Below are 26,462 nucleotides of genomic sequence, written 5' to 3' on the forward strand. Positions count from 1 at the left end.
CCATATGGTTTTGATTACTGAAGCTTTGTAGGATTGAAATCAGGGAGCATTAAAACTCCAGTGTTGTTATTCTTTCTCAAGATCATTTTGGCTTTTGTGTTTCCATACAAATTTTAGAATTATTTGTTCTAGTTCTGTGAAAAATGCCATTGATATTTTGATAGGAATAGAATTGAATCTGTAAATTGCCTTGGATAGTATGGTCATTTTAACAATATTAATTCTTCCAATCCATGAACCCAGTATATCTTTCCATCCGTTTGCATCATCTTCAATTTATTTCATCAGTGTTTTATAGTTTTCTGAGTACAGATCTTTTATCTCCTTAGTTACATTATTCCTATGTATTTTATTATTTTTGATGCAATGGTGAATGAGATTGTTTTCTTAATTTCACTTTCTGATAGTTCATCATTAGTGTACAGAAATGCAACAGATTTCTGTATTTAATCATGTGTCCTGTAATTTTACTGAATTCATTGATGAGTTCTGGTAGTTTTTAAGAGGCATCTTTAGGATTTTCTATGCATTGTATCATGTCGTCTGCAAACAGTGACAGCTTAACTTCTTCCTTTCCAATTAGGGTTGATCTTATTTCTTCTTGTCTGATTACTGTGTCTAGGACTTCCAATACTATGTTGAATAAAAGTGATGAGACGAAGCATCCTTGTTTTGTTTCTAATCTTAGAGAAAATGCTTTCAGCTTTTCTACTAGCTGTGGGCTTGCCATATATGGCCTTTATTATGTTGAGGTATGTTCCCATGAAACCCACTATATTAAGAGTTTTTATCAAAAATCGATGTTGAGTTTTTTTAAAAACCTTTTCCAAATCTATTGAGAGAATATGATTTTTATTTTTCAGTTTGTTAATGTGGTGTATCACACTGATTTGCAGATATGGAACCATCCTTGCATCCCTGGGATAAATCCCACTTGATCATGGTGTATGATCCTTTTAATGTATTGTTAAATTCAGTTTGCTAATAGCTTGTCGAGTATTTTTGCATTTATGTTCATCAGTGATATTGGCCTGTAATTTTCTTTTTTGTGATATCTTTGTCTGGTGTTTGTATCAGGCTGATTCTGCCCTTGCAGAATGAGTTCAAAAGCAATCTCTTCTCTGCAAATTTTTGGAATAGTTTGAGAAGGATAAAAGTTACCTCTTCTCTAAATGTTTAGTAGAATTCACCTGTAAAACCATCTGGTCCTGGACTTCTGTTTGTTGGGAGCTATTTTATTACTCACTCAATCTCATTGTTGATAACTGGTCTGTTCATATTTTCTATTTCTTCTTGGTTCAGTCTTGGAAGATTGTACATTTATATGAACTTGTCCAATTCATGTTGTATATTTTATTGGCATATATAATTGTTCTTTATAGTTTATTATGGTCCCTTTTATTTTGATGGTATTGGTTGTAAATTCTTTTTCATTTCCAATTTTATTTGGGCCCTCGCTCTGTTTTTCTTGATGAGTCTGACTAAAGGTTTATCAACTTTATTTATCTTTTCAAAAAACCAGCTCTTAACTTCATTGATCTTTTCATTTTTTTTATTCTCTATTTATTTATTTCTATTCTGATTTTTGGACTTCTTTTCTTCTGCTAACTTTGGTTGTGTTTGTTCTTATTTTTCTACTTTCATTACAAGTAAGGTTAGGTTGTTTATTTGAGACTTTTCTTGTTTCCTGAGGTAGGCTTCTATTGCTATAAACTTCCCTCTTACACTACTTTTGCTCCATCCCATGGATTTTGGATTGTTATGTTTTTGTTTTCATTTTTCTCCAGGTATCTTTTGATTTCTTCTTTGATTTCTTCAGTGATCCATTAGTTGTTTAACAGTGTATTGTTTAACCTCCACGTTTGTGTTTTTTGCAATTTTTTTTGTAACTGATTTCTAGTTGTGGATTGTGGTTGGAAAAGATGCTTGATATGATTTTAATTTTCTTTAATTTACTGAGACATTTTTTTGTGACCTAGTATGTGATCTATCCTAGAGAATGTTCCTTATGCCCTTAAAAAAAAGTATATTCTGCTGCTTTTGAATGGGCTGTATATATTCTAATGTGATGTTTTAGGCCAGCGTTTCCTTATTGAAAGTGTGTATTGCATGTGTCTTTAGATCTGAAGTGAGTCTCTTGTAGGCAGCATATATATGGGTCTTGTTTTTGTAACCATTCAGCCACTCTATGTCTTTTGATTAGAGCATTACTGCATTTACATTTAAAATAATCATTGATACATACATACTTATTGCCATCTTGTTAATTGTTTTGGGGTTATTTTTATACTTATTTTTTATTCCTTTCTTCTTCTTTATTCTTTTCTCCTGGGATTTGATAACTATTTTCAGTATTATGTTTGGATTCCTGTTGCTTTTTGTGTATCTATTATAGAATTTTTGGTTTGTGGTTACCATGAGTTTTATATATAGCAATATATAAATATACATTATTTTAAGTTGATGATCTCTTAAGTTCAAATGCATTTTAACAACCTTGCACTTTTACACCCCACCCCACATGCTTACTGTTTTTAACATCATATTTTACATCTTTTTGTTTTGTGTATCCCTTAACTACTTATTGTGGATTTAGATGGTTTTATTACTTTTGTCTTTTAACCTTCTTAGTAGATTTATACATGGTTGGTTTACTTACTTTACTGTATATATGTCTTTACCAATGAGATTTTTTTTCCTTTTAGAATTATCATACTTCTAGTTGTGGACTTTTCTTTTTTGCTTAGAGAAGTCCCTTTAACATTTATTTTAAAACTGGTTTGATGGTGCTGAACCTTTTTAGCTTTGGCTTGTCTGAAAAACTTTTGATCTCTCCATCAAATCTGAAAGAAAGCCTTGCTAGGTAGAGCATTCCTGGTGGTAGGTGTTTCCTTTTCATCACTTTAAATATTATGTCACTCTTTTATGGGCTATCAAATTTCTGCTGAAACTCATGTCAGCTGATAGACTACATGAGTTCCCTTGCACGTAACTTGTTACTTTTCCCATGCTGCTTTTAATATTCTCTCTTCATCTTTAATTTGTGCCACTTTTATTGCAGTGTGTCTTGATGTGATCCTTTTTGGGTTTATCCTGTTTGAGACTCTTTGTGCTTCCTGGACCTGGATGTTTGTTTCCTTTCCCAAGATAAGGAAATTTTCAGCTATTATATCTTCAAATATATCCTATGCCCATTTCCCTCTCTCTTCTCCTCTGGAACCCCTACAATGCAAATGTTAGTACACCTGATGCTATCCTAGAGGTCTCTTAAACTGTCCTCATTTCTTTTTATTCTTTATTCTTTGTTCTGTTCTGCTTCAGTGATTTCCACTATTCTGTCTTCCAGCTCGCTGTTCTGTTCCTCTGTATCATCTTATCTACTGTTGATTCCTCTATTGTACTTTTCATTTCAATTATCATATTCTTCATCACTGTTTGGTTCTTCTTTATATTTTTTAACTCTTTGTTAAAAACTTCTAACTTCTCATTCTGTTCATCCAATCTTCCCCCAAGTTCTTTGAACACCTTTATAATCATTAATTTGAACTCTTTATAGGGTAGATTGCCTATCTCCATTTCATTTAATTTTTCTTCTGGGGTGTTATCTTGTTGCTCTGTTTGGAACATATTACTGTCACCTCATTTTGTCTAATTTTCTATTTTTAGTTCTATGTATTTGGTAGGTTGGTTACATTTCCTGACCTTGGAGAAGGGGCCTTTTGCAGGAGACGTATTATGTGTCCCAGCAGCACACTTCCCTCTATTCACCAGACCTATATGCTCTAGGGGTGCCCCCATGTGAGATGCCTGGGTCCTTCTCTTACGGTGGGATGACTACTGTGAATGGTCTGGTAGGTGTGTCTGGCTTGGGTCTGGTTGGTTGCCAGGCTCTGCCTTGTGCCGAGAATGCTGGCCTCTGGGGCAGGATGGGTCACAAGGTGGCTGGCTGCAGAGACCCAGTGGTTCCTGAGGGTAGTTCTGACCTACTGATTGGCAGACCTGGGTTCTAGGGTGAGTGGTTGTCAAGCCAGGGTCATGGATCTCTATGTCAACTTGCTGATGTGTGGGGCCAGGGCCCAGGGTGTCCTGGGGCTACTGCTGACCCAGGAGTGGGTGGAGCCATGTCCTGGGATCTCTGGCTACAGGATCCTGGGGGCCCCAGCGCTGGTTTCAGTCCCCTGGTGCACTGGGTTGGTTCCTACCATGGCTGGCTGCAGGGCCCAGGGTGTCCTAAAGTTGGTGTTGGCATGCTGGTGGGTGGGGTCAGATCCAGGGGTGGCTGTATAACCATGTAATATCTAAGTATGGGTACAGACCGTAACTAGACTTATTGTGGAGATAATTGTGAAATGTATAGAACTGCTGAGTCACTATATTGTGTAACAGAACCTAACATAGTATTGAAGGTCAATTATATTTCAAAAACAAACAAATTCATAGAAAAAGAGTTCATATTTAGATTTGTGGTTACCAGAGGCAGGGGTGGATGAAGGCAGTCAAAAGGCACAAATGTCCAGTTATAAGGTAAGTACTAAGGATGTAAAATACAACATGATAAATATAATTAACACTGCTGTATGTTATATGTGAACATTAAGAGAGCAAATCCTGTGAGTTCTCATCACAAGGAAAATATTTTTTTCTATTTCTTTAATTTTGTATCTATATGAGATGTTGGGTGTTCACTAAACTTATTGCGATAATCACTTCATGATGTATATAGGTCAACTAATTAGGCTGTATACCTTAAACTTATACAGTGCTGTATGGCAATTATATCTCAATAAAACTGGAAGAAAAAATAAAATTAGAAATACAGGAAAAGGGGCTTCCCTGGTGGCTCAGTGGTTAAGAAGCCACCTGCCAATGCAGGGGACACGGGTTCGAGCCCTGGTCCGGGAAGATCACACATGCTGTGGAGCAACTAAGCCCACGTGCCGCAACTACTGAGCCTGTGCTCTAGAGCCCATGAGCCACAACTACTGAGCCTGTGTGCCACAACTACTGCAGCCTGCACACCTAGAGCCCATGCTCCGCAACAAGAGAAGCCACCACAATGAGAAGCCTGCGCGTGGCCAAGAAAAGTAGCCCCCCTCACCACAACCAGAGAAAAGCCCGCGTGCAGCAACGAAGACCCAATGCAGCCAAAAATAAAATAAATAAACTAAAATAAACAAATTTAAAAAAAAAGAAATAGGGCTTCCCTGGTGGATCAGTGGTTGAGAATCTGCCTGCCAATGCAGGGGACGCGGGTTCGAGCCCTGGTCTGGGAAGATCCCACATGCCGCGGAGCAACTAGGCCCGTGAGCCACAATTACTGAGCCTGCGCGTCTGGAGCCTGTGCTCAGCAACGAGAGGCCGCGATAGTGAGAGGCCTGCGCACCGTGGTGAAGAGTGGCCCCCGCTTGCCACAGCTAGAGAAAGCCCTCGCTCAGAAACGAAGACCCAACGCAGCCATACATACATACATATATGCATAAATAAAAAGAATGTAAGCAGACAAGAATATCATTAAAAAAAAAAAAGAAAAAAAAAAGAAATAGAGGAAAAAAGGATATGTAGGTATGTACGTACTCATTTTATATATAATATATACATAAATGTATGTTATGTATAAGTTACATATTATGTTAATTATATTTTATATGCTATAATATATGTAAAAGAAAAAAAATTTTGAATGTTGATGGGAATAATAAATAAGGTGGAGAGTAAAAAAATGTTGGAAATAGAGAGATAAATTATTGGATTAATGTCTATATGTTAGGATTGGAACTAGTATCCACATAAAAACTTGAATATTACCTTCATGGTAGTATATAGGTTCAGCTATGTTTGATGTAGATGTAGTAATAGGAATTTGTTACAGTTTTCTTTTGATTGTTTTTATTTTCTTAGTAAAGAGGAACCAGTTCACCAGCTGAGCTTTTTTAGAACAGAGGAGGTTTATGAACTTGAGGATGGAGGAAATGTATGAGGTAGTTATCTAAAACTGGTGAAGAAAATGAGCCAGGAAAATGTGGCATGAGTACTGCAAAACACAAAGAGCATGCATTAAGCTATGGGTCACAATTTTAAAGGGAGATCATTCAGAATGATTGTAGTTTTCCTCCAGCTAACTTCAGCTGTCTTGCAACATGTGTGGAATAGGAATTGAGGTTAATTAAACCATGACTGGCATTTTGCTAGGAACAGTTCACAAAGCAAAAAAAGATCCAGGAGTGTATATGTGATAGTGATTATAATAGATAATGAAATTTAAGCTGGGGAATAAAAGAAGTGAACAAGGTGGGTGATTTGGGAAAGGGAAAAAGATGGTAGGATCCACAGATATTAAAATTACATCATTTTTATATATTTGATAGAGTATAAATGTTTTTCTTATAAGTAGATACATTATTAAATATGCATCCAAAATAATCTGGCTTCCAAGAATGAAGAATTTAGAAAGTTCAATAAGAAATTTTGTGGATTACAAAACAACAGCGATGATGCTGCTCCAAGATATAGATCATGACAATACCTAGTAGCCAAGGAAGAGCCACACTAAGAAGGTCTTTTCCCCTCAGTAAACACAACTACTCAACAGATGGCTGAACAGAGTTATTACTGAAGATCTTTGTTTAATATATTTTATTTAAATTTATTATCTGTTAATCCACGAGTCAAGAGCAATGAGGGCATTATAATAACTGTGTTAAAGTACTTTTCATGAAAATGTATTCAATTTTACAAATTAATTATTGTGTAACTAATATTTTTTTATGCACTTGTTTTTGCTTCATGCTTAAACTTGACAATGGAATTCATCAAATGTATTATTTTTTTGCAAGTTGTTTATTAGAATGTTTATTGAAATATTTTCAGATATATACTGTGTCTACTTGTACAGCAATTCGTTCAAATTTATTTCATTTTGTTTTTTGAATTTAGTTACTGTTTTCCACTACAATTTCACATAAATAAATCAAAATTACATTTACCAGAAAATTTGTTATTTTTGTTAAGTCGATTAATATTCACTGAACTCTACATTTTTTTTGTAGCTACATTATTTTATATTTTCCTCAGTGGTAAATTTCTTCATAAGATAAAATACCACATGAAGTCTGTAACAGAATATGGCATTTACAAGAAAAAATAATATATTTTCTGCTACAAAGCCAAAGAAAAATCACTTTCAGTATGTAAATAATGTTCTTTTTCCCAGAACAATTATGGTAAAATTGTGAACTAATATCATATCATCCTACAAACAAGATGAAAGTTTCTTTCAAGTGGATATACTTGTATACATTTTAAAATAATAGTTCATTAATAAATGATTTTTTTTAAAAGAACAATGAAATTTTTATTTTTTAACTATTTCCCAGAATTTTCTCAAAAATGTTTTTTAAAATTACATGTTGAACTTATGACTAGACTTCTTTGATAATTTTTATTTGAGGTGTGGGCTGGAAAAGAAATTTCAGAGAGTTGTAAATGATTGAAAACCCACCTCTCAGCAAGCTCAGAAGCATCCAGGAAGATTTCCAACATGCCTAATTATAATCTACACCCTACATCAGATGAGGAATAGAAGTATCCATTTTGCCTATTGCCCAGCAGGGATCTATAATACTGCTCTCAGAACACTAGTAGGAAAAAATGCATTAGAAAGACCTTAAAAATGTCATTCAAATACAAAATCCTTCAGAAAAGCCCATTATCTCTGAAAAGAAAAAAAAATACAGGCATTAAAATCTACAGGTGCCAGGAGTATGCTCTTTAGCATTCCTCTCTACAACCAGAAACTGACATTTTTTTTCCAATGTAAAGACATTACCAAAGTAATCTTAGCTTTTCTTATAATTGTTATATGGAAAAGCTATATAGAAGAAGGAAATTGCAAACACACTGCCTCACTATATTAAATTATTAGAAAATCATGAATTGAAAAATTAGTAAATACCTGAATTTAAAAAGGGCTTAGCATGGAAATAAAAACTGCATCTTAAAATCTGTGATTATCTACTGAATCAATAGAAAGATTTATAGAATAGGGAAATAGAGTTTGAAGGGGATATATTTTATCACTGATGGAACTGAAAAATATATCAACTTATCTGAAGTCACAGAGAAGGTGAATGGCAAATCCAGAAATTGAGACAAAGAATCAGTTTTGCAACTACCACATAATTTCAATTCATTAAGCTCTGTTTTATATGAACTGGGAATTCCAATGCTAACATGACTAGAAATCCATGAGTTAGACAAACGAATTCCTTTTATATATCTTATACATGTATTGGATATCAAGATCACATTAAGTTGACTGTGTGTATTTTTATGTGTGTTGGGGGGTGGGTTTGTGATGGAAGACACATAGTAATTTTAAAGGTAGTGGTTCTCTACAGGGTACAAACACAGGAGCAATTTCTGGGGCTTTTCAAAATATAGCTCTCTAATCCCTGTCAAAGATACTGGATAAGAATATCTAGGAGCCAGGTGCAGTTAGAACTCTGGGAGAGAGGCTCAGACATTTTCCAGGGAGTAAGGCTCAGTCAGGTACATGTGTATACAGCTCCTTATGTGATTCTGATGTACAACCTTGGTTCAGTACCACTCACCCCCTTCCCCGAATATTAACTTAAAGGTTTAATTTCACAGCAAGGCAGAATATCAGGGTAACAAAGATTATTTAAGATTTTCTAATACAATGTCACATCAAATGAAAGGATTTTTTTTTGTTTTAGACATTGATGCTCTTACAAATTGTGATAGAGAAATTCATGGGACTGGACATTCTGTCATTTGGAATTTAATACATACTATTATCTATCATCCCTGAGTCTTCGAAAGTCTTCGAAAACTTTTTTTACATTGCTGTATTCTTTGTGCATAGAATAGCACATGTAAACACAAAAGCCCTCAATAAAACTTGTTGATGGTTGTTAAATGAACTTGGGCAAATGATAAAGGAAACATTAGTGACATAAATTCCTGTCACTGTAAAGATAATTTTACTGTTACATTTTATTAAATTTAATTTTCAAGAACTTGTATTTGCTTTAGAATGAAAAAAGGGGAAATACAGAAAGGCTAATGTAATTTTCACAGTTTATATATAAAAATATCTAAGAACTTTTAGTAGAGATTTTCATATAATGTGAAAAGTTAACTCCATTATCCTCTGCCCTCCATTAAAAGTGGTTTAAATAAATCATTTAAAAGCATGAACTTTCCTAAGGTCCAAAGCTGTACCTATGCAATAAAAAATAATATCCTAGAGCATAAAGCAACAAAATAATAATGAATGCAGTAATATAATTATAAATATTTTTACACTAGGAATTTAATTTGTTATAAAATTTAAAACATATTTTATTCAGGTGCTTGTATCAAAGAACTGCCCATCTTTATTTTTACTAGAAATTCTTTTTGTCTTGGTAGTTTATTGTGCAAGAACATTTGAAGTAAGTATTGTCCAGATCATAGTGCCTCAATTCATGGAGAAAAATGTTTACCACTTATATACAATTAAAATAGAAACACTCTGGTACAACTAAGACTTCTGTATGTTAAGTGCAAAGCTAAATGTTAAAGTAGACTCTTTATAATTTGTATTTTTTTTAATCTTAAATTTCAGTTTAAATACATCTATTTATTCGATGGAACAGAAAGCAAAATGGACTTAAAGTACTAAAGTTAATGTTGAATCAGTAGGCTTGTTTTCTTTGACACAGAAAAACACATTTTTCAAATTAATGTAAAAGAACAGAAAGTCTTATTTTAATCACAAAGTTTGAGTTGATCTAAACTTAGACCATTACCAGCACTTCATATTTTACTTCAGCAAAATAGAAAAAAATTGTTTTTGAAGTTAAATCACTATGCTTTATTTATTGAGTTTATTGGCATCATTTTGAAAAGATCATTTGGTGTTAAGGATTGAAATTAAATGGGTTTTTGTTACTATGATTTGTGAACTTTCTACCCATTAACTAAAAATGTAGCATATTTATTTACTGGAGGGAAGTGCTTGACCCCCCAAATAAAAGAAAGCATAACAGGGTCTGTCCTCAAAATTCTGTAGCTAAACTTTGTATCATGTTAAGTCAAAGTATGTTTGAAATAAAAGCAGTGTTTTAAAAGTATGGTGTGTGTACCAGTAAAGGTGCACATGCTAAGTTTAGGTATTATTTTTAAAACAAATTTTATTTTATAGTTTTATATTTACTTTGATGTGCACTTTAAAGTGTAACTGATATTTTTGGTTAGGATTAGAATAAAGAAAACACTAATTTAATTTAAAGAAAAAAAATTAAGTGTATAACAGTCCAGGCAGCACATGAATATGGAAAAGAAATGAAACTGATGGTCAAATGACTGAAGTTTGAGAAATTCTGCTTTAAAACAGTTACAAATTATTGCTATATATTTCAAATATTTCTTATTCAGTGTAGAGTGGGATTAATTTCTAGTGGAGGTAGGACTAAAATTTACTCTGTAGGACAAATATACCAGAAATAAAGTAATTATAGATTCTGTATCTTAAGAGTAGATACATGACTCATGTGAGATGTCATCCACCAAACAATATTATAAGCACTTTAGAATTATTACATAAAACATTCTATTCACATAGATGAGATTGGTTACTGTTATGTTTACATTTTTGTAAGAATTTTAGAGATAAAAATCACTTCCTGTAGATCTTTTACTTCCATTTACTCCCAAAATGACAAGCAACAAAACTTCTAAAAAATGTTCAAAATAAAACAATTTTATCATATGAATATGAAATCATATTTTGAAAATTGATGAAGAACTGGCATTCTTAAGCAACCTGGCTTTGTGGGGTATACAATTTATTTTTTTTCCTATCTTAATGACTTGTTTAGGTACTTCTTAGAATGTGGAAGAGTCTCTTCCAAATCAATATTTATTGCTACATAATATCGGAGGTGAAAAAGGGCCCAAAAGGAAGCAAAAAAATGACCTACTTCCTACAAAGGAAAATTCTGGGGAGAGTGGGAGAAGATAGACCTGGGAGAGAGGGAAAAAGAACATGATGATGTAATAAATCTGTGGTATTTCTAGTCTGATATTGTTTCTCACCGAGTAAAGACCAGGCTTTATCTCTCAGAGTAATCTGAAAGTCTATCCTTATTCAGGATAGGAAGTTACAGCCCTCATCTGTAGTATTTCCCTGCAATGATAGAGATTGACACATACAGTGATTAAGATGACACTCAAATGCAGGTTCCCAACATCGTCAACTTCCAAGAGAAATGCAATATATAGTTACAAGATTTGGAATTTAGTATGGTAAGACAAGTTCATATATGAGTCATTGAAATGACACTGCTAGAGATTATTTCATAGTAAACTTCTACATATAGCTATTCAAAGATGCACAACCTACAACAACTGTAACAACATTCTATTGTTCTGTGGATGATATTCATACAATACCTATGACTATGCTCATACTAGTTTTTATCTGGTTTCTTTGGGGCAGCGGTTATTGTCACAGAATTAATATGATCATTGTCTCATTTCTAAAGTATCTAAAGACTAAATACCTCCAAGGAAAAGAGAAGATAACACTTTTAAGTTCAATTTGGGTCTGAGATATTGATCCGCATGCTCTCATTTCGTCTTTAGAAACTTTTCCAGGTAGGTTTTATTATTACCCTAATATAGACGTGCAGAAACTGAAATCAGGCAGGAGAAGTAACATGGTAAATGACACGCCAAAGTGACAAATTTGGGATTAAATTTTGACTTGCATGACACTTCATGACTTCCCATACTAATTTATAACAATATCTATAATCGTACATCTACTAATATTTATTGATCAATAAGAATGATAATAAGGGATCATTTAAGGAAAATGATTCAAAATAGATGACAGAGGTTTATACCAGGGACTTCAAAACACTCTAGTCATACAATCTCACATAATCCTCAAATCAACCCTGTGAAAAAGCATGGTTTTATTTAGAAAATAAAGATTTTTAATGTAAAAAAATTAGATTGCTTAGTGTTTAAATTGCAAAAAAATTTACAACTTTTGAGACATAGCTGAATTAAACACATTCCATGATAATAGCTTTTGTTCTGTCTTAAACTCTATTGTGTGCATTTAACTATTATTACAGTTAAGTATATAGCATCTATTAAATGAAGAGGCCAGGGCTTTCTAATTTTTATACACAAATGTATCTTAGGATGACTCCAAAAAAATAATGTGCTAAAATTAAGCTATCAATTTAATAAAATTTTTGATAACCCAAGTAAATTGATATTTTAATGAAAAATTATCAAGTTATCACTAAAATAAATTGCCCAAATTTTTTCAATAAATGTATAATTAAAAGTTAGTGAGGTAAAACTGAATTTTTTTTAAAAAAATAAAGAACAAAATATCTTAAAATAACAATGGATATTAAGAAAATATTTCTAAAGCAAGTGCATACTATATTTTTCTTACATATTACATGTAGTTTTTAAATTTTTCAGGAGAGTTTTTAAAATTACATATATTATTTTAATTGTAGGGAAGATGAATTAAAGTAGATTATAGAGAAAATAGTTATGAGTTTAAAAGAGTTCTGTGTTTAAGCACTATACTTTTTGTTGTTGTTTCTGAAGGATATATTATGCAAAGATATTTTACAGTAAATATCATTAACATGCATAGTCCAATAGTGCTACAGAACTACAGCTGCAGAAAATATCTACATGTGAGTACATTAATTGAGACCCTTTTCTTTGAAAATCTACAATGATGAACATATTTGCTAAATATATTTTCCTATTTTTGGATGGAGTTATTAGTTTGAAGTATATTACTGATGATATTTCACTGTCTATGACCTACACAATGATCATTTTCATTGATAGTAATGAAAAGTTTTGATTGTTTTATTCTGTGATTTCCAAGCCCCTATCAAGGTGCCAAGTAATTTGTCAAGAGCATTTTTCTGTTGAAAGGATTAGTTGTACAATTTCATTTGACTTAGAGCTCGAGAACTGCTTTCCAATGTATGGATGACTTGGATAGCATCCATATAACACCAATGGATGAGTTTCTTAAAGTACTCCTAGGTCCTGTGCTTGACATACTAAATCAACCTCAGAAAGTGGGATTCTAGAATCTGCATTTTAACAGGCTCTCAAAGTGATTCTTAAGGCATATACAATCTCATGCTACTTTTCATGACAAGAGAGATATAATCACAATATACTCTACGGTAATGTTTAAACAGACTTTAGTTATCAGACTTTATGGAGTCTATTAACCATTTGAGTTTACTCAAAATAATAGAAACAAGATAAACTATGCTTCAATATTTATGCAATATGATAAAGAAACAATAAAGTTTATTGAATATTTACAATATCCTAAAGACTTTGATATGCATTTTACAATGTACTCTTCATCTACTACCAATAAGTGAAATAAATATTGTTATCCACATTTTAAAGATGAAGAAACTCATATTAAAAAGACTTCACATAGTATTGCCAAAGCTGAAGCGTCATAAATGGCTGAGCTGAGATTCAGAACTAGATGTGACTTACTGCAAGGCTCAGCTCAACTCTTCATTTTTTGAATTTCGGCTGTTGAAGAAACTAGGAATGTTAGGAGAAAGGAGGCTTACCATCCAGGAAATAAGGCAGTGTTCTTAAAATAATTTTGGAGAAAAGTCAGGATAGGAAGTGAGTAGTCTTAATTTGTATATCTACTGGATAAAAGTTGTGTTTGGAAAAACAAAAGTGTATTAGGGTTTCTATAATGGTTTTGTGACAAAGCAAAAGAAAAACAAAAGTTGTGTGCTTTAATAGACATAGTCCTTAGCAAACAAAAACTAGGTGATTATTTTTCACAATTGTTATCAAAGAAATTTCTGTATGTAGTTTTGGTGGCTTGGGGCATAGAACAAAATATCATGGTCTTCTAGTTACTTGATAACTTTTTATTGATAAGATAACTGAATATAATGTACCTCTCATTATTGGTATGAACATAAGGAAACATCTATTAAATGAAGAGTAAAAGCTATGTTTGAGAAGAGAACTTTCAGGAAATATATATTACAAAAAAATAATGAAAGTATGAGTTAGGAATATGAATGTATAATTAGTAATGGTGTCTAAACATGAAAATCATTATTCTTGAGTGATTTTGTCCAAAGAAAAGTACTAAACTGACAATGAAAACAGTTATCTACAGTTTTATATATCTAATTTTTTTGGACAATTTTAAAGAATTTTATGGAGATATAACTCCTTTCCAGATTTGGCAATGCGCCGTAGTAGTTAAAAAAATATGAAAGCAAACTCTACATCATTTTTCTGGGTTGCCAAAAGAATGCCAATGTCATTCACATTTTATAAATTTGATTTTCAACTTTCATATATAAAATAAGTATATCAAAATAGTATAACTATTGCCAAAAGGAATATGCCCTTTGGGCTTCCTTGGTGGCGCAGTGGTTGAGAATCTGCCTGCTAATGCAGGGGACACGGGTTCGAGCCCTGGTCTGGGAAGATCCCACATGCCGCGGGGCAACTAGGCCCGTGAGCCACAGCTACTGAGCCTGCGCGTCTGGAGCCTGTGCTCCGCAACAAGAGAGGCCGCGATAGTGAGAGGCCCGCGCACCGCGATGAAGAGTGGACCCCGCTCGCCGCAACTGGAGAAAGACCTCTCACAGAAACGGAGACCGAACACAGCCAAAAATAAATAAATAATTAATTAATTAAAAAAAAAAAATTGCACAGGGCTACACACACACACACACACACACACACACACACACACACAAATGGGTGCATGAATTGGTGAGAGCTGAATAAGGCCTGTAGGATAGTTAAAAAAAAAAAAAAGAAAAAAAAAGGAATATGCCCTTAAAAATGCCATCATGAGGAGGAATTGGGGCTAAGAAGGGTGATATACAGGAATACATTATTTCAAAAGACAAATAGTAAATGGCCAGGGAGAAGCCTCTTTTGTCAATTTATGGAGTTAGCATGTTGTTAAAATTACAGGATGAGTTGGAGGGATAGAAAGCATATTTTGAACAAACTGATTTCAAATTTTGCTGCTATCAATGTTGGTAAGTCAAAGGTACTTATATTTTAGAAATCATTTTCTTCAACAGAAATTGATTTGAACAAATGAAAGAGGTTTTAAGAAGGTTGCTCTTTAACACTGAGAAAGAAAAGAGACCTATGTGCTTAATCTGATAATTTTTACATGTGTGAAAATGCCAATTCTATCATATTATTAATCCACTGCCTTTTTCTTTCTGTTTCAGTTTGGTTTATACTTGGGGCCTTATACAACTAGTTACAAAAAATAACAATAATGAAAATCTGTGGAGTCCAGTGAAATATATGATAATGTTTACTTGATTTCTTAGGAACTTGAATGCATTCTGATGAAAAGTCACCAATTTACATGGTAGTGACATTTACCAAAATGCTGTATTTTGTTGTGTTTGTACTTATTGGTCTTTATTAGGTTATAGATTATATAAAGGCAGAAACCTACTGTCCTACTGCATAAAGATAATTCTAAAGAGTTAAGAGTTAAATGACAGCCAGAATTTTGTGAATTTAAATTATTTTCATTTTCACAGCACAAGGTGTAGGAATTGAAATTGCAATAAGATATTTTATAGATACAGTATATACCAAAAGTTTGCGTGTAGGCAAACTTAAGAAACAATATTAACAACCTAAGATTTTTGGCTCAATGAAAAACAACTTTAAATATTACAATTTGACTTTTTTCTCCTCTGAATTTATTTTTAGGCTGACTGTGGTAGAGTCACCTTTTTAAGAATTAAACCATTTATTGTATTCGTATAAGTTACTTGATAAATTGGAGTCCAATGTGATATTTAATTATATGCAAAACACTGAAAATTGGTTCGCCCAAAAGTTCCATAAGATGGTACGGAAAAACCCGAACAAACTTTTTGGCCAACCCAATACGATAGTTTTGAAAAACACTATATATTAAATAGCTGTTACCTTATCACCTTCGGAAAAAGTGATGCCATCCACTGCTCTTTTCCAAGTGATTTCTGGAATAGGCTCCCCTTCTGCTTCACATATTAATGTGACTTGACCATTCTCATATGTAGTCTCATTTTTAAGCTGTATTATGTGAGGCTGTACTGTAAAAAATATATACATTATTCAATCTGTATTGGAGGAAAATATTATTATTCATGGTGACCATTTAAGTACCCTTTAGCATAGTATGGAATTATTAACTTTGAGCAGATATAGTGTCATGCTTTGCTTTATAAGAGTGCCAGGAGAGTTGCAAATTATAGGAGAAAAAACTAGAAAATAATGCTATTGATTATGATTACAAAAATAATTTTAAGTGGTTTAGAAACCAACATAAAAAGTATAATTCCTTCCAAGATTTTGTCAATTAAAAGCCACTTTATTATTTTTTCCTCTTCAAGCTAAAAAATAAAATTTTCCTCTTTTAAAGTCACATGAGTACTTCTGTGTGTATGTCTGTGTATGACATCTGCTTATGTAGTGATTATCTCTTAAACTTTAAAAACAATTTCACCAAACAGGAAAAATAATGACTGTATTCTGAATATGTAGTAAGTGTAATTATGTGCAATGTTTAAAATATTTATCAAGTAAATATATATACATTCTATTTACCTTTATTATTCTAGCTGATTTATTTTGACCTCAGACTACCTTAATATTATTCCATATTGTAGATAATTGTTTCTTTACAGTTATGACTTCTGTAAAAACCAAAACATCATGTCTTGTAATTTAAATTATATTAATATTAAAAATTACGTCCCTCCACAAATTTACATATACCAAAGATCTTTAAGTTTTTAAATTCTGTATTACCGGCATTTCTTAAGTTTTTATTTGTTTGAACCTAGAAGTGATAAAAGCCAGCACTTATTATTTCAGAACAAGTAACAGGTTTCTTTTTAATCACCAAATGCAATCAATTATGAAATATAAATAAATTGTTCTTAATCCTAGAAAATTAGATTCCTGATATCAGAAACATGGCATATATATTTTTACAATTCAGTGTTTACTCCATTGACTTTAATGGATTTAGTTTTATTTCCACTTTATATACATGCTTTTGTGTCAAACACAATACAAATCTGTTCAGTGTTACTATACAAAGTGATTACAACAGTGATATGGCATATTTCATTCATTATTTTCTATTTGAAAGGACAAAAATATTAGAAACTTTCTTTGTGTTCTTACTCACTGCCAGATTAATTTTAAAAAGTAACTAAATATTTCATATGAGCTCATTGAGATAGATTGAGATTATTTACCCTTTGGAATTATCTCAAACACTATCATTTCTAATTATTAATTTATTTTTACACTGAGTCATATTTAGCATTGTACGTTTTAAAGAGAACATTTTCTTAAGTGGGAAATACTGATGGAACAAATTAGATGCTTTCTATAATTTCTAATAATTTTAAGTTTGTTTACTCTTCCCTCTATGTGAACAATTTTCTCCTGGCTCATAGGTTTGTTGATTTCTCATTGTTAAAGATTTTTATGTAAACACATCTAAACATTACCCTTATGAGTAACTTTCCAACACCATTATCTCCAAAATAACAGCTCTTTTTACCCAACACTACCTGATTAATCTAGTTTCACTTTCTTCTTAGAACATCTTATTATTCCAATTTTATTTTTTAATAAAATTTTATTTTATTGTTTGGTATATTCTTTATTGTCTGTCTTATTTTGTTAGAATATAAGCTTTATGAAAATCTCCCTAGTATAGAAAACATTTCTGTTACAGCTACTACAGGACCAGCTGGCAGAGGGTGTGTCCACACATGTATTACCATTCATCTTTTGGTCTAAGTAATATGGTTGCTTCTGCCAACTGCAACCACTGGTCCTTCTTACTCTTTTTGTTGTTGTTGTTGTTATAACACATAACACAACTTTATTAGTAATCAATTACTCAGTGTTCAAATTTCCCTGGTTGTCTCATAAAACCTTGTACAGTTGATTTGTTTGAATCAAGATCCAAATGAGGTCTATATACTGTGATTGGTTGAGGTTCCTCTTATGTCTATTTTGATCCATATTTAATTACTGTCCCCACCTAATTTATTTGTTAAAGAAGTCCTGTAGTTGTTTGTTTGTTCTGTAATTTCTTTTTTTTTTAAAGTTCAATACCAGATTCATACTTGTATTATTTTATTCTTTTTTTTTAATTGGAATATAGTTGCTTTACAATACTGTGTTAGTTTCTACTGTACAGCAAAGTGAATCAGCTATACGTATACATATATCCCCTCTTTTTTTTTGTATCTCCTTCTCATTTAGGTCACCAAAGAGCATTTACTCTTATAGAGTACTCCCTCCTTCCTTCCCCTTTCTTTGTTGTGAAAGCTTTTTGATAACAATGTTTTTAAAAATGGAGAAAGCATACTAAATATTAGTAGTGCCTATAATTTTTAGTGTTTGCTTTTTAAAAGAGAACAATCATATTCTAAATATTCACCAGCAAAATTATTTCCTCTTGCAAATATAATAGGGGCTAAATCAATAATTATAAATTAATTTACTGGTTTTCTACTCTCTGTAAGCTCCCCAAAGAAGGCAATATGGCTCTTGGTAAATATGGAAGATATTTATGTACATTTCCTTTTAGTAAAATGAAAAGGGAGTATTTAATTATGGTTACAAGTCAATGTTTCCAAATTATAGCCTTATAGGTGAACTCTTTTGAAGTATTAATATATTAAAAGTAAAACTGATCCCAACATATGTCATTTAAAGATTTATGAAGATCAACCCATATATAATATAATAGATCCCAATATGTGTAATTTAAATGAATTTTCTTCCAGCCTCTGTTATTAGTCAGCAAATATTTTACAAAAATTTACATGTATAATCTCATATAATTCTTAAAATAATTCTATCTGGTTGCTGCAATTTTAAAATATATTTTAGAGATGAGAAAACTGAGACTCAGGTTTGGAAATTTAAATAGCTCATATAAGTGACAGAGTAAAATTTGACTCAGACCCCCCACTAGACATTACAGTTTTAACTACTATGCTATAATACTTACCAAAGACTTGGAGAAGCACCTGTTTTTCATCTTCTCCTGCCTTGTTTGTGGCCCTGCAGACATACGGGCCCCCATCACTATTGATTATGTTCCTGACAGTGAGTTCTTTATTGCTTCCTTTCAGTATGTACTTTTCATTTTCTTCAATAAACTTGCCATTCCTAAAGAAGAAAACAGAGGTTCATCTTCATAAATCTGACTTCATAACTCAAGAGCAGATCATACTAAAATTTTTTACCTGTAATTGTCAATATTTCATGGCTACTGTCATTGACAGATAAAGCTATATTCCAGTCAAACATATACTTTTACTAGCTCAATAGAATTTAATACACAAATATTAAAATTATACTTTAAAGTTGTTTTGACTTTAGAGACAAGAATAACGTTTGAGCCGTGTTGAAACTCATCTTAGGCAAAAAACACTTTTATTCAATTTTCACTTTGATTATTAGCAAAAAAAAAAAGTTTTATTTGCTGACTTTAATTCCAAACACACATTTCATGTTGGTGAGGCAACACATATTTATGAAATGTAATTCTTTACTAGGTTCCAGGGACACGTTTAAAATAATTTCTATGGAAACACCCTTCAAAGACAAAGTAAATGCAATTTAAATAAATAATGAATTTATATTGCACATAGGTACTGCCAATAAAAGGGTAAGAGGAAAGAATTACATGAAAACAGTTATAGAAATTATGCTGCGTATAACAATTTAATTCATTAGTGAGGAGAAGAAATTTTTCTCAGATATAAGTATTTTTAAGTAGTTTCCAAGGTCTTTCTGGACTGAAATAGTGTTCATTTTTTTTCAATTCTAGTTTTGTTGTTCATTAAAACAACATCTTTCAAACTTGTTTTACAACAACTTACAGTAAAAATAAATATTTTACATGCATTTAAATCTGAAATCTTAATACGTGTGAAGTCTTATATTGTACATTCTTTTCCAGGCAAATTTATTTTCCTCATCTCCACTTCCTCCTTCTCCTTTTCTTTCTCCTTTTTTACTTGCCAACATGGTATTTTGGACAATTAATTGATTTTAAGACCCACTAATGTAAAAATTTAACATCTACCTTTAGGTGTGGGGGGATTTACTTGTCCATACAAGTGTAAATTAAAAAAGAAGAATATCTAAAAGGATTATTAAAAATCTTACCTAGAATGAAACAGAATATTTTTCTGATACTCTAAATGATCTTTGCAGTGAATTCTAGTTCTGCTTTCTAGAAAGTACTGCCACATATCTTAACACAGTCCTTGTCTTTCTATGACTCAATAACATCTATTTTTCCAGTTTTTATTGACATGTGTTAACACAACATGAAATGTGCAAAAATTCATGAGTGGTGAAAAATTAGGCCTTACTAAATACTAGTGACAAAAGTATATAGTGCTCTGTACTTTTCTGGGGTTTTTTTTCATATTTTTACTAATCAAATATTTAGAAGTATAAATAATGACAAGATTTCAGAATTTTTGCCTAGAATTTTAGGTATGGATAAGGCTTTCACCACAATTAGTGATATAATATATTTCTTAATCTAGTAAATAAAAAAGTATTCATTTGTCTCATTATCATCATCATCGTCATCATCGACTAGAAGTTTCAGCAATTTGTGGCTTAGGAAACACTTTCCCTATATTATTAACCTGGTTAAATACAATTAGCTCACAGATGTGCATTTTCCCTCTCCACCCTCATTCACAGATCAGAGAACTAAATTTTAAGTATGATTTCCCCACCTGTCAATTCACAGATGAAGAGACTTAGGTTTAGTTTGTAATATAAGCAGCAGGTTAACTAAGTTCTAGTGTTCTTTATGATAAAGAGATTATTTCTGTACTTCATGTGAAATACTGTGCTAAAGGTTTGAAGTATAGCAAATGAGTGAGACAGGGCCACCTATCACGAAGAATTCATAGTCTGATTGATAGTAATAGAGGGTAATATAGATCCCATTAATACATTTATTCATAACTTTGTGTGTGTGTGTTGGGAGGGGTGGGGTAGGGGATCTATTATAATAAAAGAGAATGGAAAAGATGATGGCTGGAATACTCTGGGAATTTTTGTGGGAAAAAAAATCCATGATCTGAGCTTTGAAGTGGATAGATAGGTCTTGAAGAATTTAAAGGAAGTCAGGTTGTAAAGATTATGTTCCCTTAAAGAGTTCAATTTAAAAACATCATTAAAGAATAATAACTCAGGTAATAGGTCTTAATACTTCTCTCTCAACAAACCCATTATATAGAAAGTACTCATTGTTATTCATAGTACATTTCTGTGGAATGTCAATGTCTGAAAAAGACTCCCAAAGGATTCTGATGAAATTCTATGGGGCCATCCTTTGAAATTCTAACCACTTCTCTAAATGCCGCTTTTCCAGGCAAAAGAAAGTAAGGGTTAGGATTAGAGGATTGATGGAAATGATAAAAAAGGGAGAACAATTCCACTCTTGACCATAGTGGAGTAACAAAACCATATTTACTCTCTCATTTTAAACAACACAAACACTGGACACAGAGATTAAATAACAGTTTTCAACTACTGGTCAACAGGTAGCACATGACAGTGACCTCTGAGGACCACCATAGCTTACTACCTGAAGGCAGTTTCCAGACTGCCCCTTAGAGAGGAAGAACCCATACAGAGTCAGGCAGCGTATCTGAATTGGAAGACAGAATTCTCAGTTGATACAAGTTAAAGTGGCTAGAATTTGCAGGTAAGAAAATGTGAGAAGAAGGCACAAGAAGGAGAACTACAGAGATCTGCAGAGGTTTCCAACCAATCTTTAACTGAGTACTAATCAGTGAGTGTACTCCAGTAAGGTTTTCCAAGAGTAAGGAAAGGACCATTGGAAAAGATAAAGCACAACAATCCCAGGAGCTCACAAAAGACCAGGAATAATTTGCATCCCTATCATCCAGAGTAGAAAGACCTCCTAAAACACAAATTTAAACACATTAAATTGCCTCCTTGCAAGAATACTGCTTCAGTAATGAATCCAAGTTAATCTTAGACTGCAGCTTGTTATGTATCCACCTAAAACAGCCTAAAAGCAACCTCAAGAAGATCGAACTTTCCCCATGTAACTTAACTCCATTCAAAGCTAAAGTAAAAGAACATGAAAATATCCAACACCTCAAAACATAAAACTCTCCATGTCTGAAACCCAGTAAAAAATTGACAGGATAGTAAATAGGTAGGAAAATATGACCTATAAAAAGGGGAAAAAAATTAATCAATAAAAAAGATCCAGAAACGATACAGATGATAGAATTAGTAGACAAGACCATTAAAATAGCTATTAAAATATATTCTATATGTTAAAGGAATTAAAATATGAGCATGGTAAGAGAGAAATGGAAGACAAAAAAAGGCCTCCATCAAACTTATAGACGTAAAAAATAGAATGAAGAAAAATACTCTGCTGGGATTAAAATCAGATTAGACATTACAAGTGAGTTCGTTCCAAGGAACACAAGGTTGTTTTAGCATTTGAAAATCAATGGAATTCACCAATTTAAAGGGCTAACAATAAAAATCCATATGGTATTCTCAATAGAAGTAGAAGAAACATTTGAATGGAAACGAAGAAAGTGATATTAAGAGTTTCTGCTTTTACTCCCACTTTGGTTTTCATGTCACCAAGTGTTCCTGGTTCTCTTTGTGAAAATTTCTTATTTTTCCTCAATGTTTGTTCTTCAACTACCTTCTTTACCGGTTTCACTCATACCTCTTGGAGATATTATCTCTATGCAACGGGTAGTGTCTGGATTTTTCTCTCTGCATTGCTGCCTTAATACTTTTTGGAATTTTTTTCACAAAGATAACATGTCTATATCTATAGATAAATATGTCACAATGAAAACTTCCCTCTGATACCAATTTTACCTCTGTTAAGAACACTATCACATACTCCCATTCTCGCATTATATATTATACATCCAGCAACTAGAATAATTATTATTTTATTCCATACAAACAATGAGGCTAATGCCATATGAAAAAATGGAGGTGCAAAATCATGAATTTAAATTATTCAATTATATTAGCCTCTGAATCTGATTTATTCTAGGCTGTATGATAATTATATTTCCACTTACATATGAGAATTTTAAACAAATGCTAAACTTTAAGAAAATAGTCTAAACTGAAAGTCAGTCTCTCCGGAAAGATAAAATGATGAGGATAAGACTCTAGACCAATATTTGTTCATTGTAATGAATGATCCAGGAGCTTTTCCTCACTGTGATTAGATCTAATATTGACTGTTAAGGATACACACTAGAAACCAGAAGTCTCTGAGATACACGATAATTATCTGGGGTGAATGTGTTAATGCTTGATGTGTAATCCCTTTAAAAATACCAACAGTGTGTCAGAAAGGAATTATTGTCTGCAAAGAACTTCTAAAAACACCTGTCTGAAGAAATATCTTGTTTATTGCTACCTGCTATGTTAAAGGGATAAAGGTTTGAAACTTGAAGATAGTATCAGTAAATGTTCAGAAAGTAATAAAAAATAGTTTTGAATTTCAATTATTCTCCTTAAAATATTTTTTTAAAACCTAATCCTTATTATGGACACTTTTGCCAATTTGAATGTAAATTTCTAATTGTTTTCTTGTGACTATTCTTATAGTATATGATTTATGAAGTATAGAAGTGATTCTATAAATATTTACAGATTTGCTTGAGTAGTAACCTCAATTAATAACTAATACATATTTAAAAGGCTGTCCATTTTTAAACTTTAATTGTCTCCCTTTTAACAGTGTGAGCCACAACCTAAAAGAGTGGAATATTTTGATATCTGTTTGATGTTAATAGAAATCAAATAGCATTTAAAAATTCAAAAAAAATATAAAAGTGAACTGTAAAACAATAGATTTAGAATAGAGAATTTATTCATTTGAACTTTTTGTTACATAACATTAAATTTATTGAAATTTAATTCTACACAACTAGCTTTTTCTGTAATAATATGGTACACAAATAAAATATACAATTATATTTAATAAAATATAATTTTGTACACATACAACAGTGGTGCCACCCATACTAGAATTTCCACTTGTGGGTACTCTCTAGTAGGAACAATAAAATGGCTGAATTTGTCACAGGGCTCCTGGGCCCATTTTGGCCAGAAACATGCTTTTTAGATAGAATGACCAGGGCTATGAGCGCAGCCTTTGACTTGTGTTAAATCATTCTGTTGCTCTCTTTAACAAGTTAATTTAGCCAACTTAACTGAAAACGAAAATCATTTTCAACTGAAATTCAAAAACAATGTTTCCATTCTGGACAAAATGATAAGACTGTAAATATTTTTCCAGAAGCCCGACTATGGACACAAGCCAAAGGGATGTGGGTACATAACCTACCTGTACCAGGAAATGGTGGGCTCAGGAGAGCCAGAGGCTCTGCAGGAAAATGTCATCTCCTCTCCTCTCTCTGCTGTGGCATTAAAGGATTTCTGAGGCATTGTGATTGCTGGCGGCACTGAAAAACAGATGAATGTAGATTAAATAGAGATGAAAAACATTTTACCAACACCACTGGGACTTTTTTACTGTTGTTTTTTTTCTTTTAAAGCTAAGCTTTACAACTTGATAGTTCACTTCTGTACTTATATCAAGAGGACTGACTTGGTTGCATAGTAAAATGACTAAAATCACTGATCTGCTTTCTAATGTACAATAATTAGATAATTCACTGTAATGCTGTTTTACTATTTTTAATCTATTAAACTAGACTAAAAATAAACTAGACATTTTAGCAAATATATATATATATTTACATATACACACACTTTTATGAACTATTTCTTACAGAAAGTCAGACAATACCACCCTGACTTACATCAATACTGAGATCTACTTGGAGCATAAATGGATTTCCTATTTGGGTTCTCATCGGTGTATGTACTTCTATAAGCAAGCATTCACTGCTTCAAGACAGGGCTTTCAAATTAAGTGTCAAACCATAATGTTCTTTCTGATTAACTACACTTAATTTCTTCAAACAACTATAGAACATTTTATGAAGAGAAACTGCTTAATCCATAGAGAGTATGAAATAGATTTTCATGAACAATTCAATTTTAAAATTAAGCTTCCCCAATTTCTAACTAATTACATTGCAAAAACTGTGTATGTTGCACATTTTGAACACGTTGAAACTGTTACTGAAATGCACTGTTTGCAATAAACAAATCAATGACATCCATAACAGAAGCTAAAATTTCAAAGTAAAGCATAAATTTTTATTTAATTTACACTTTTACGATTTTTCAATTGAATATGATGAAATGATATTCCTAAAATTAATTATTTAATATATTTGATTTTACATATCCTAAACAACATGACCAGACAGGCATTTAGAAATGTGATTTTAATTAAATATCTCTACAATAGCACTCAGGTCAACACTGATGTTGCATTATCACAATTGATGGTGGGGATAGGAACTAATATGTATCTTAGTAATTAAGCACAATTAATCAAGTTTCTGCCTTTATGAATTTAGATACAAGGTGCATGACATGACATGCTGGCTGTAAAGTAACATAATAATTACTAGTATTACAATAGGATGGACTTTTCTTTTTTCAGATGTTAACTCTGCATTTTAAGTCATTGAAATTTGACTATAGTATTCTATAGTATTCATGTAGATAGAAACATTTTCAAATGGAGAGCCATATGTTCCAGTTCTTGTCCTGTTACTGTTACTAACCTAAACAAGTTATTTATTCTTTATCATAATTTTCTTATCTATAAAGTGAACCGTATATGCTGGATGATCTCTAAGAATTAACAAATCTTCATCTCTGTGTTTTATGGTATGTTAACTCTGCTAATGACATATGTGTTCTTACTCATAGTGTAGATTAGTAGAAAAATATTAATATTACATGTTTAGATACTTTGACGTACTTTGAAGAGTAATTCTAGAACTATTCTGAAGAAAAATAGCATCAAAATCTGCAGAGGTTTTCACTAGTTCAGATGTCAAGATGTTCAGGCAGTTTGTTAGCTACTGTTTAGACTGTACAGCATTTTTACATATATTACCTTATTGCTTCTGAACTCACTGTTGAGTTGGATTAAATAATTTTAAAAGAGGTAACAATTATACTTCATCTGATTATTTTTTTCTCACAAGACCAGCATCTACTCTATTTTAACTTTTTAAAAATAGTTTTGGCATTTGACTATATCTGAAATGTCCAGTTTTAATAACTTTACCAAGATTTATGTTCTGTACCCGTTAAGTAGTCAATCCTTTGTAAGTTTCTGTTTTCGTATTTTAGCT

The 26,462-nt window shown here is 32.1% G+C and overlaps 1 protein-coding gene across 4 annotated transcripts in view; it reads right to left on the minus strand.

Annotated features, from left to right (window-relative positions):
• Window positions 1-26,462, minus strand: part of NCAM2 (neural cell adhesion molecule 2) — a 494,475-nt gene that overhangs the window by 155,408 nt on the left and 312,605 nt on the right. For all 4 annotated transcript variants that reach the window (XM_082391901.1, XM_082391902.1, XM_082391904.1 and 1 more), the window contains exons 6-8: window positions 24,527-24,644; window positions 19,130-19,290; window positions 16,033-16,178 (exon numbers count right to left, since the gene is read on the minus strand). In XM_082391901.1, the coding sequence (XP_082248027.1) occupies window positions 16,033-16,178; window positions 19,130-19,290; window positions 24,527-24,644 (425 nt within the window). The remainder of the gene's footprint in view (window positions 1-16,032; window positions 16,179-19,129; window positions 19,291-24,526; window positions 24,645-26,462) is intronic.

Source organism: Balaenoptera borealis (genome assembly GCF_965194805.1).
Source record: "Balaenoptera borealis genome assembly, chromosome: 5".
Lineage (NCBI taxonomy): Eukaryota > Metazoa > Chordata > Mammalia > Artiodactyla > Balaenopteridae > Balaenoptera > Balaenoptera borealis.